The sequence below is a fragment of the Candoia aspera genome, chromosome 12 (genome assembly GCF_035149785.1).
Source record: "Candoia aspera isolate rCanAsp1 chromosome 12, rCanAsp1.hap2, whole genome shotgun sequence".
Taxonomy (NCBI): Eukaryota; Metazoa; Chordata; class Lepidosauria; order Squamata; family Boidae; genus Candoia; species Candoia aspera.
Window position 1 is genome coordinate 636428 of NC_086164.1, and position 10948 is coordinate 647375.

Here is a 10948-nt window from a genome sequence, read left to right on the forward strand (position 1 = left end):
TGGCTCCGCCCAACCCTTTAGCCCAGAGTTTGCCCTTCTCTGCACTGGGCCAAAGGAGCATGAAAAACTGTATAGACACAAAGCTCCATTCTCCACCACCCACCCCAGCACCACACGCTGCTCTGGGCTGAATCAGTCAGATACTGAGGCTGTCGTGCATTCCTGGGCTCTTCAGAAATGTCCCTTGGAAACTGGAACGCTCCAGCTGGCTGGCTGGTTCCCCACAGTGACGCACGTCAGAGGCTGGGCACATTCATGAACAAATGTGGGGTTTGTGCCTGTTCCCTCCCCTGCCCCCCATCACATGCAAGAGGTCACAGGGTTGGCTCCTGCTCCTCAGCTGGCCTCATGGTGAGCTTCCCTGCCCTCCCCATGCCTCGTGCACCTCCTGCAGATCCTGGGCTGGCTGGGGCTCCAAGGCTTCTGCAGGAGCCGCGCTTCCCAGCTTACCATCTGGCTTTGGGGCAAGGTCAGCCTCAAGGAGAGCCCATCCTGCGGCCCTCAAATGTCTCAGGCTGCCTTTGAATGGCTCAGAGGTGCCTTAAGCCCCGGCAACAGATGGCTGGCCTGCTGGGAGGAGAAGCAGCTCAGGCCATGTTTCCCAGCCTGGCAGGAAATTGGGGAAAAGAGAGACAGAAGATGCTCAGCAGATGACCTGGGGGCGTGCATCAGCCCAGCACAGGCCCAGGATGAAACGGCCACCAAGCTACCCATGGCAGAGAAAGGCACACCTTTGCTTGCCCTTGTACACTTCTTCCACACGCTTGTGAAAGAGCTTATGTGATAGCTGATTGTGGCAGAGGATGGTCTGTCTGCCCAAGAACAGTTCATCTGCCAGCACCCTGATCTGTGCCAGAAAGGGAGATCCTGGAATCCAACTGGGGTGGCCTCTGCTCTGCATGCAAACATGCAGGCACCTCCCTTCCTCCTAGAGATTGTGCCATGGACATTGGGATCACCACTTCCATCTGGGAATGCTTGAGTGCCAGTTATTTCTTCCAGTGGAGCAAACTGTTTTGCCTTAGGCTTGGATTCGCTCCAGCCTCAACGGCCCAGAGGGGCATGACCCCAGGGAGACTGCCCAGCTCTCTGACAGAGCCTGTGGGGAAGGTCACATGCCTTGCTTGCCCAAGGCCAGCCTGGCCTTTAATTCCCGGTCTCAGGGCTGGGGCTCAACACTGCTGCGTTGTTGCCAGAGAAGGGAGCCCCGGAGGAGAAGACATGGGGCAGTGCAGGGGGTGGATCCAGGAGCCTTTGGGCACTGCTGCCACATCTGCCACCTTCGGCTGTGCCCAGAGAGCATTGCCTCCGCTGCCAGGGTGACTGTCTCATCCTGTGTCTCCTGCAGGCTCACCCAGAAGGAAGAGCAGTCTGGCCAGCCTTGGAGGTTGTCCGGGAAGGGACTGCAGGGGACGGGGCAGGGGGACTCTGGGAGCCAACCACCCAGCTCCAGAAGAGAAAGCAGAAGACGGGGGGGGGGCCTCCGGGGGCTCCAGCTGCTCACCTGAACCCCGGCAGGAGCTCAACTTCCCTTGGGGGAGCTGGTGAAGCTGCACCGCCCTCTCGCTTTCCCCCCCTCCCAAGAGCTCCACCGTGGTTTCCGCCGGTAGGCGCGTGGGGGCGACAGGGGCTTCCCGGAGCCCCGCGGAGCGAGGCTCAGCTCTGGAGCGCGGGGTAAGGCAATGCTGTCCTCGCGGCTCTCGGGACCGTGCGGCGCGGCGCGCATCCGGAGCGGTCGGGGGCGCTACGGGCCTCTCGCCAGAAGCCTCAGGGAAGCAACCTCCCGCCCGCGTTCAGGCGCAGCTTGAGCCCGCCCTCCCTGGGTGGCTCCGCGGGCAGAGGAAGCGGGGACGGGCCGCCAGAAAGTCTGCCGGAGGAAGCCCGCGTTCTCTCACCAGCCCGGAGCACCCACGGGACCGGGTCGACGCGGGGGCTGGCTGGTGGCCTCGCGCTGCCGACGAGGGCGGGAGCCAAGCCCCGCAGCGCGGCGGAAGGGCCTCTCGCTTTTCCAGGGGGGCGGGTGGGACTGTCGTTCGTTCGGGCAAGGCTCGGCCTGAGAGGCGCGGATGGATTCCCCGCCGCCGGCCGGGCTCCCAAAGGTTCCGTCCGATGGAAGCAGGAGAGCCCGAGTGGGCTTTCCCGGTAGCAGAGCTCGAGACGGTCCAAGCCGGGCGGGTTTCACGCTTCCTTCACCCGAACCGAATGGACCCTGCGCCGGCTGCTCTGCATTTGGGCAGAGGCTGGTCTGCCGGAATCAGCACCGGTACCGAGTTGAGCAGCTTCTCGACTTTTATTCTTGGCTTCCTATTCCTGTAAAGTGGAAGTCGCTCCGTCCTGGCCCGGACCAGGTGAGAGACAGGGGAAGGGGCTGCCGAGCCGGAAAAGCCGAAGGGAGGCTAGAAGAGCAGCGGAAGACGCTCCTTTCGAGTCTCAGCAGGCCAAGCCGGCCCGGCTGGAGAAAAAATACCTAGACAAGCTTCTTGCCCCCAAACGGAGCTCCTTGCCCGCAAGGAAGAACCAGATGCCTCTCGGCACCTGCGGAAAGAAGCCAGGGCAAGAGGGGCCGTCAGAAGCACCTGCCCCAAGGCCCAGGCAGGGCACCTTTTACCTAAAGAGCCGGTTCTCACCTGGACAGTTCTGCAGCCCAGGAAGATGGCTCCTCTGCTCTTTGAACAAGGCAGACTGCTCAGAAAAAATCACGTGTGTCACATAAAAAGTGCTTTTCAGCCAGGGCACCGAAGCAGTGGGCTGGCTTGAATCGGAGTGGACATGCAGCAGAGAAAAAAGGGGGCAAGGAGGGAAGGGTAAAATAAGCCAAGGTACCCCTAATTACAGATCCAGGTTTGTGGAGTCCTTGGTGCTCTCTGAGCCTTGTTGTTTTCTTGCAGACGTTTCATTGCCAGACTAGGCAACATCTTCAGTGCGAGGAGGGAGTGGGCCTTGCTCTCAGTTTATATACCATAGCATGCCCTGTATACACCCCCAGCAACACAAGCAGGGCATGCCACAGTATATAAACTGAGAGCAAGTCCCACTCCCTCCTCGCACTGAAGATGTTGCTTAGTCTGGCAATGAAACGTCTGCAAGAAAACAACCAGGCTCAGAGCACCAAGGACTCCACAGTTCAACCCTGAGCTACAAATACTCGCCTAGATCCAGGTTTTTCAGGGGGCAGGTGGCCTGACCAGCCAGGGTTTGGGAAGAGGGAGTGCCAACTCAGCACCCCTCCCCCATGCATTCTGCCCATCAAGGCCAGTGGGGTCAGCAGGCTCGGCTGCAGGAGATGAGGTCCCTGGCCTGCTGATTGGAGCTTTGCTATTGGAGAGCTTGGTCCCCCTCTAGTACCTCCAGAGCCCGACTGCAGAAACAGCTTGGCTTCAGCCTCTGGCTTCCTCAGGGGAGACTGCATTAATATTTATGAAGTAATTACTGGGTCCTCCCATTCCTCTGCAGCTCCCTATAAGACATCCCATAATATATGCCAGCCATAAATCCCCTTCAAAGATTCTCTGCCAAGTTGCTCCCTGGCCCATAAAGCGGTGTTGGGGTGTGATGGATCACCCAAGGAAATGCAGACAAGGTGCTGCGAAATGCCAGAGGACAGAATAAATTGATATAAAGTCCAACCCTATTATTTTTACTGCTCTGGATAACAGATGTGGGCTTCCCTCCCTTCCTGAAGATGCTGAATGCAGAGCAAGACTGCAGCAGCCACTCGCTCCCCAAGAGGCAGGCAAGGCTGATGGAATGGCTCCTGGTTCTGTGGCCGGGCTGCTCATCTGCAGGGGAAATGGCAGCTGCCGCATCTTCTGGCTATTGCCTCCATTGTTGGGGGGGAGGGGACGAGAGCAAACTCGGCCATTGGCTGAACTCCTGTGATGTCACAGAAGAACCAAGACCATTGCAGAAAAACACAAGCCAAGGGCCAGTCATCATATCTGCTCCATCAGGGGTTTATTTCTGTCTAGCTCTACAAGGCCCTGTATCCTGCCTGTGTCCTCCTGATCCCCAGCCAAGCTCCCTGTGAAGGATGCGTGGCAGGAAGCAGTTGCCTGTTACTTTTTACCCCCCATTCCTGCCTCTTTTCCTTCTTGGGTGTATTTCAGTCACTTTTCATCCAGTTGCAATCAAGTTCTAAGAGGACCTTTTTTGGTTGAGGCCAAGTGTTGGTCCAGTGCCACATTCTGTCTTCTTGACTTGTAGGAGGACATGGCATTTTGACACAAGCTGCCTTTCCTCCTGCAGGCTGTGTGTCTGAGAGCAGTTGATAAACTGGCCACTTGGCTGTCCTACAACTCCTTTCTCTTGAGAAGGAGGGCAGATGTCTTTCTTCCACACCAGAGTTTCAGCAGTGGGCCTGCTGCATCTTCCCGGTTCTGCAACAGCAATTCGGTCTGGCTAAGTTCTGTCCCTGATGCCAGGACTGTGCCTCTCCCTGTGTGCTGCCCCTGAAGAAGAGCACCAAGGGCCTCTTGCTGGCTTAATACAGATACAGGTTAATCTGCCAACCAGTCAGGGCATCTATCCTGCCAGGAAGGAGACTGAGCCAACTTGTGTGCCAGAAGAAAACCCATTTCTGGATTTATTAGCATTGAACCAGATTTGGATAAAACATCAACAAATGTGGAGAGAACCTGAAAGGGGCTCTACAGCTGGCCTGAGCAAATCAGAGTGCCCCCATGCTTTGCACTGAGAGATGCCGAGGTGGAGCCTCTCTGATAGGGCATCTCCTTGGGTTCTGCCTCCTGTCTTTCACTTCATCCCATCACACTCAGGAGGGCAGATGGCAGCTTCTCCAGCCATCACTTTAATAATAGCATCCCTCCCCTCTTCACAGACACTTCTTGTGGCAGTGAGTTCCTTTTTGGGATCTCATGATTACAACCACCCCCAGACCTCAAATTCAAGAGGCAACTAACATGTTGGGAGCAATGAATCTCTAGGGGGTATTGTCAGCAATGCTTAGCAAGCAACTGCTGCTGCTTATCTCAGGAAGCCAATGCAAGGCAACACATTTCATGTCATGTGCAGACAGACATTGGTATAGATCTTGGGAACTGAGCACTCTGCACACAACTTCCCTCTTCGTTGGCTCTCCTCCCAGTAGAATGCAGAAATAGCTCTGATGAGACAGAGGCTGGGGGGCCTTGCCAGGGAGGCGATGGGCAGGCGACCTTTGAACAAGAGTGACAGCTAAACATGACACTGCTAGGTGCACATTTTCAAACTCCTGAAACTGAAGCAATTTTGGCCCTCCTGTCCTTGGGGGCCCAAGGCAGAAGGGGAAAGTGAGGAGAGGCTTGTTAATTTCACTCCTGCTTCCTCCCAAGGACTAACCCGGTGGACCCTTCCTCGTGGGTGCATTGTGGGTTATGATGTTGCTGAGCCAGCAAACAAATCAGCTGAGCCACCAAATTCAGCTGACCCCCAGGATCCCCGAGGTCTGATCTGGCACAGGGAGTCTCCATCATGTGGACATGCTCCAGGTCTAGTGCAGGCTAAATCGGGCCTAATGTTCCTCACTTTGCTGCCAGGCCTCCCCATGATTCTCTGCTTCCCAATCAGTTATCACCTTCTCTGAGAAAAAAATCAAGGAGTCACTGGGCCTTGGGAAGGAATTTCAGCAACTGCTTTGCCCAGGCGCTGGGTGCCCGGCAGCCTCACATACCTGGCTGTCCTGGGCAGGAAGGAGCCCAACTCTGGACAGAACTGTGGAAGGAAGTGGACAGCCAGTCCCCCTCCCTGCCCCATGCAATGCTAGGGCACCTGGCCAAGACCTGGGGCCAAGCTAACCCTGGCTCTCTTGCCTCCTGGCCAGCAGGAAGGACAGACCCAACTACAGTGCCGTCTCTAGCCCAACACAGCCCACCAAGTGCCTGGAGCATCACTCTTTGTGCCTTCCCCCTCCTCCAGAAAGTGGCTTCAGCAGATGGATCCCAGCCAGAGTCAGGACATACACGCAGGCCCCTCAGTCCTTTGGGGAAAGGGACTCAGCCCAGCACCACCGCTTTCCTCTGAAGGAGAGGGAGGCACTGAAGCCTGCCGGCCCATGGCCCAGAGGGAATGGGGTGATGACAGCCTTTTAATCTGGACATTGCCAGACAAGGATTAATGGGGAAGAGAGAGGACGCAGCAGATGGTCTCCCTCCCTCCTGTTAATTCCTTCCTCCTCCTCCTCCTCCTCCTCCTCCTCCAGTTCTCTGGGTTGGGGTAACAACCCAAGGCATTAGCTGACCTTACAGGCTGGGGCCACCCAATGCCCAATGCCCAGCATGGATAGGAGGTGGGGGTGGGGTGATGAGCACCACAGAGAAGGCTGGCCAGCCTTTGAAGCTCCTCCATTTACCAAGCCAGACATCTGGACTGGGACTGAAATGGGCTTTTGAAAGGAAAACTGGTCCTGCCGAACCACCGGAGGGAAAGAGTTCTCCAGTGGGAGAAGCAGTGAAAAGGGTAAAAAGTAAAATCCTTGAGAACAAGGAAGATGTTGCCTTGGAAATCAGTTCAGAGGAATTAGGGAACACAATTAACAGTTGCCAGTTCCTGACAAGGTAAAAGTCTGTTCTGATCAAAATACATTATGGCACTTTTTACATAACCCTGGAACATTCCACATTTCATTCAAATTTCTTTTTTGGCATTTTTCTCCCACTGGAATGACACATTATGTTCTGCCAAAATCTGGTGTATCCAAACCTTGGATCTGAAAGGGCCTCACTCTCCCCCAGCCCTGGTGTCAAGGGATTCAACACACAGACATCCAGCATCCTGCAAAATCATCTCTTGCCCCCTTCAAAAGGGGCTGCCCTTTGCCCCCACCTCCCTTCTTTACATCACAGAGAAAGAGGGTCAGTTGTTCCTCAGAGAAGGAAGCACTTTGGGCACGACCAACAGGGACGTGCCTCTGACTGATTCCCTCACTCCAGCTAAAAGCAGCAGCCGCTGCTGGCAGGAATTTCTCTTTTAATAAGACAATAAGGCACAATTTCACTCTCCCTTCTCAGTGGGACAGGAAGGAGCAAGAAGCTTCTGTCATGGCTACTTTAAGCTATTTTCGCCCTGGTTCTACATGGCACGAGGAACATATCAAGTGAGGGAAACTTCTGGAAACCACCATCACATGAAGATTGAGTAGCAATCCTGACTGCACTGTTTAGGATTAAAAGTTCACCCAGAAGTCATCATAAATCTCATCCCTGGGAGGGGAAATGGCCGATGCCAGGGTAATCTGAGAACAGATGCCAGCAATGAATGGCAGTCCCAAAATCTTCCATGTGCTAGATAGGCAAGCAGCTCTGGCGAGCAGCGACTGCAAGGTAGCAGCATGGTTTTGGGTCGTGTGGTCTCAAATGTAGATGCTGCATGGGCTCTGCTACAGGTCCCTGCCTTCCCTGGCGGCAGCAGTTGATGGTTCCGGCAGAGGGGGGCTACCTCAAGGGCAGGTCCCATGAGGGGAGTCCGTGTAGTGCTCTTCCAGCGTTTGTGCCCAGGGGGTGCTTCCCCCCCTTCCTGGCACACGCATGAGCACACCCACAGCAGCTTCCTGCAACCACCAGGGAGAAGGGAATTCCAACATATGCATCTTTATTCCTCACCACCAGGCAGACAGTCATTACCTGTGCAGAGTTGCCCCTGCACCGACCTTGCTTTGATGGAAACCTTCACAAACCATCAGGAACAAACCATCACATTCAGCGGAGAATGCAAAATGGAAGCTCCCCGCGTGAAACTGGACTGGCCAGCCCAACTCCTCTCCCTGCTGCACCCCCTCCCCAATCCTATGAAACATTTTGCCACCATCACAAAATATCAGGCTATTCCTGCACTTTTGATTCTTAGTGGAGTCTCTCTTGCTGAAGATGGAACAGCTTCTCTCTTAATCACCTGAAACTCAGATGTTCCCCAGCCAGGATGGACCCTTATTCAGCCTGGGATATTGTGGCTGGGCTCATACAGTGTGTTGCCTGGGTGAAGAAAACACAATCTCTGGTTCACACGACATGCTCAACCACATTATGAGTTCTCACAGCATGCTGAGATACCAATTACCCTTTTTAGCCTTGCCAGTCTGCCAGTTCCTTTGCAGTACAAATCCCACACTCTTCTATCATAACCATTATTATTATTATTATTATTATTATTATTATTATTATTATTATTATTATTGCTACTACTACTATTACTACTACTACATTTCAAGGCTGCATGACTCCACAGTGATTCTAGCTGTCTTACAATTAAACTTTTAAAAGAAATATAAAGGAAAACAACATACAGTATATCAGGGAAAAAGAATATTGCTGACTGAAAGACCCAACCAAAACCCCCTGGAAAAGCTCAACCACCATCCTAGCCCAAGGTCTGGGAGAACAGCCAGGTCTTTCAACAATTTGCAGAAAGTTGAAAGGGCAGAGGCTGTCTTCCCCCAGCCCTGGGGATGTTCTTAATCTCAATAGCGCATCTCTGCCTGTCCGTAGATTGAGATTTCTCTGCTTGAGAGTTTGCTAGTTCTTTCCCTTCCTCTCCTGGCCAAGCCCTACACCTATCTTACTGGCTCTGCAGTCTGGACACAATCCCATCATTCCAGGCAAGCTCTGTCCCTTGGCTCTTGGCCCAAGATTCTGTTAACGTGGTCTTACAATAAAGTGGAATTAGCCCATCTGGTCGTGTTTCCTGTCTGGTCTACCTGGGAAAGCTGACATCGATCTGCAAGTCTGAAAGTACAGTCAGGACCAGAAATATTGGAACCATGTGTGGTGGTGTACAGAGGCCAAATGCCAAAACAGTTATCCTTGTTCCAATATTTCTGGTCCCGACTGTACAGATCTCCTGCCATCTCCTTTACAGCCCGAGAAACTAGGGAGGGTCCCTTCTGAGCCTCTTTCTCTGCCCATTATGCAGCTGTGGGCTATGCCCTCTCTTATCTGACCGTTCCCTAGGCAGCATCCCTTCACCCCATTTCTCAAGGTCTTTCCCACATACCATTACAAAGAGTTGCAACAGAGAGGGCATCCCCTAAGTCAGCCTCCTTGTTGCCCTACTCAGTAGCAGTGAAAGGGTTGCTTGAAGCCAAGAAGACCCTGATGGTGCCTGAACCAGAGTCCTTTCATGTTCCTGCAAGCAAGAGCAGTAAAGGCACCCCCGGGCTCCTCACCAGCCCCTGCCCTGCCATCCCCTTCTGCTCTGCAGAAGGCAATGAGCTCCCAGACGTGCTCAAGAGGCGGGGGACTCACCTAGTGATCGCGCCTCTTCATGACTTTCAGAAACTCCTGCTCATTCACCTCCCCATCTCCATCCAGGTCAGCTTCATTGATCATTTCCTGTGGGGCAGAGAAACAGATCGATCCACTGCTGATGGAAAAGGCCAGGGTGCAAGGTTGAGATGGAGAAGGCCACCCGTCTTCAACGGGGTGCCAAGAATTTGCCAGGATGTTCCTAGTTCCTTCCCCAGCTGGAAGGATGGAGTGCAAGTGACGAGCGTAAGAAGGCTCTCAGAAAAGCTACTGCCTTCTGGAGGAGACTGTCCGGAGCTAGAAGGAAACTGAAGCCATTTAAGTATTAAGTGTCTTCACACATCCCTCCTCTTACAGGAATCCTTAAGCACGCATATGCACACCTGCAATCCTCCATCAGAGGGAAACGGCTCCCCAGGCATCCTGGATCTAAGTTTGGTGAGCAAACTCTACCATTCCTGAAGGCACTCGGAAGCTAACTCCATCGGGGATCAGTTCATGGGGCTGGCACCAGTCTCCTTCAACACGCAGTAAAGGCAGCTTGGCCAGTCCCCAAACCAGGCAGTTCACAGAATTCGCAAGAGCAGGAAAATCCCCTCCCCCACTTCCATTTCCTTAGAGGGAACCTGGATTTACCTGCCCAGAGATAGCTGGATGACTCTGCCTGGGCGTCCCCACCCTGCAGCGGGCCGGCCCCAAACCTACCTGCAGCTCTTCGTCGGTGAGCTTCTCTCCGATCTCGCCGGCGATCTGCTTGAGGTTCTTGAAGGTGATCCTGCCGCTGTCCTTGTCCACGAAGAGCTTGAAGGCCTTCAGGATGTCCTCTTTGGAATCGGTTTCTGACTAACCGCGTGGAGGAGGAGGAGGAAGCCTTCCTCAGGGAGCGGGACAAGCTCGTTTCTCTCGCCCCGCAGAGCCCTCTCAAGGCTTCCCAGGCCCTTCGTGGGCAGGCCGAGACCCGGCTCTCAGCCGCGAGGAACTGCCCAGCCCGGCTCTTCCCACTCGCAGATACAGAGACAGCGACAACCGGGGCGGGGCTCCTTCGCGCCCGAAGCCGGCCAACTCGCGCGATCCCCCCCGCGGCCTCGGGCCGCCGCCCGTACCATCTTCTGGGCCATGACGGAGTAGAAGGCGTCGAAGCCGATCTTCCCCGCGCCCTCCTTGTCCATCTCGGACACGATCCGGCGCAGCTCCTCCTTGGTCGGGTCGAACCCCAGCGCGCGGATGGACACCTGGGCGGGGGGCCGGCGGTGAGCAGCGGGGCGGGGGGCCGGCCAGCGCAGCGCTCCATCCCGCCCCCCGCCCGCGGGCGCCGCTCGCCTTCAGGTCCTGCACGTCGATGGTGCCGGTCCCGTCCGCGTCCAGCAGGTCGAACGCCTCTCGCATCTGCTGCTTGTGCGCCGCGCTGAGCTCCAGCTTTGGGCCGCCCCTCCTCCGCGGCGAAGCCGCCGCCCCCCTCCCCTTATGGGCCTGGACGGGCGAGAGCCACGCTGACCGCCGGCCGCAACCCCGGCCCCCTCCCCGCCGCCCCAGCCCCCGGCCCCCTCCCCGCCGCCCCGGCCCCCTCCCCGCCGCCCGGCCGCCCGCCTCACCATCCGCCGCTCCGGGGCCCCAACGCTCCTCCGCCGCGACCGGCGTTGCCGTGGCGACTCCGGAGGGAGGGGCGACTGCCCCGCCCGGCGAAGCGCGCTCGCGAGCCGCCCACCCCTAACCCG

The 10948-nt window shown here is 55.8% G+C and overlaps 1 protein-coding gene across 1 annotated transcript; it reads right to left on the reverse strand.

Moving 5' to 3' along the window:
- Positions 1 to 7627: 7627 nt before the first annotated feature.
- On the reverse strand, positions 7628 to 10471 carry LOC134504332 (centrin-2-like). The gene is made up of 4 exons (XM_063313491.1): positions 10337 to 10471; positions 9939 to 10076; positions 9234 to 9320; positions 7628 to 7964 (listed from the first exon to the last, which is right to left on the reverse strand). Exons 1-3 carry the CDS (start codon positions 10400 to 10402, stop codon positions 9234 to 9236), a joined length of 291 nt encoding a protein of 96 aa, XP_063169561.1. The 5' UTR covers positions 10403 to 10471; the 3' UTR covers positions 7628 to 7964.
- Positions 10472 to 10948: the final 477 nt, after the last annotated feature.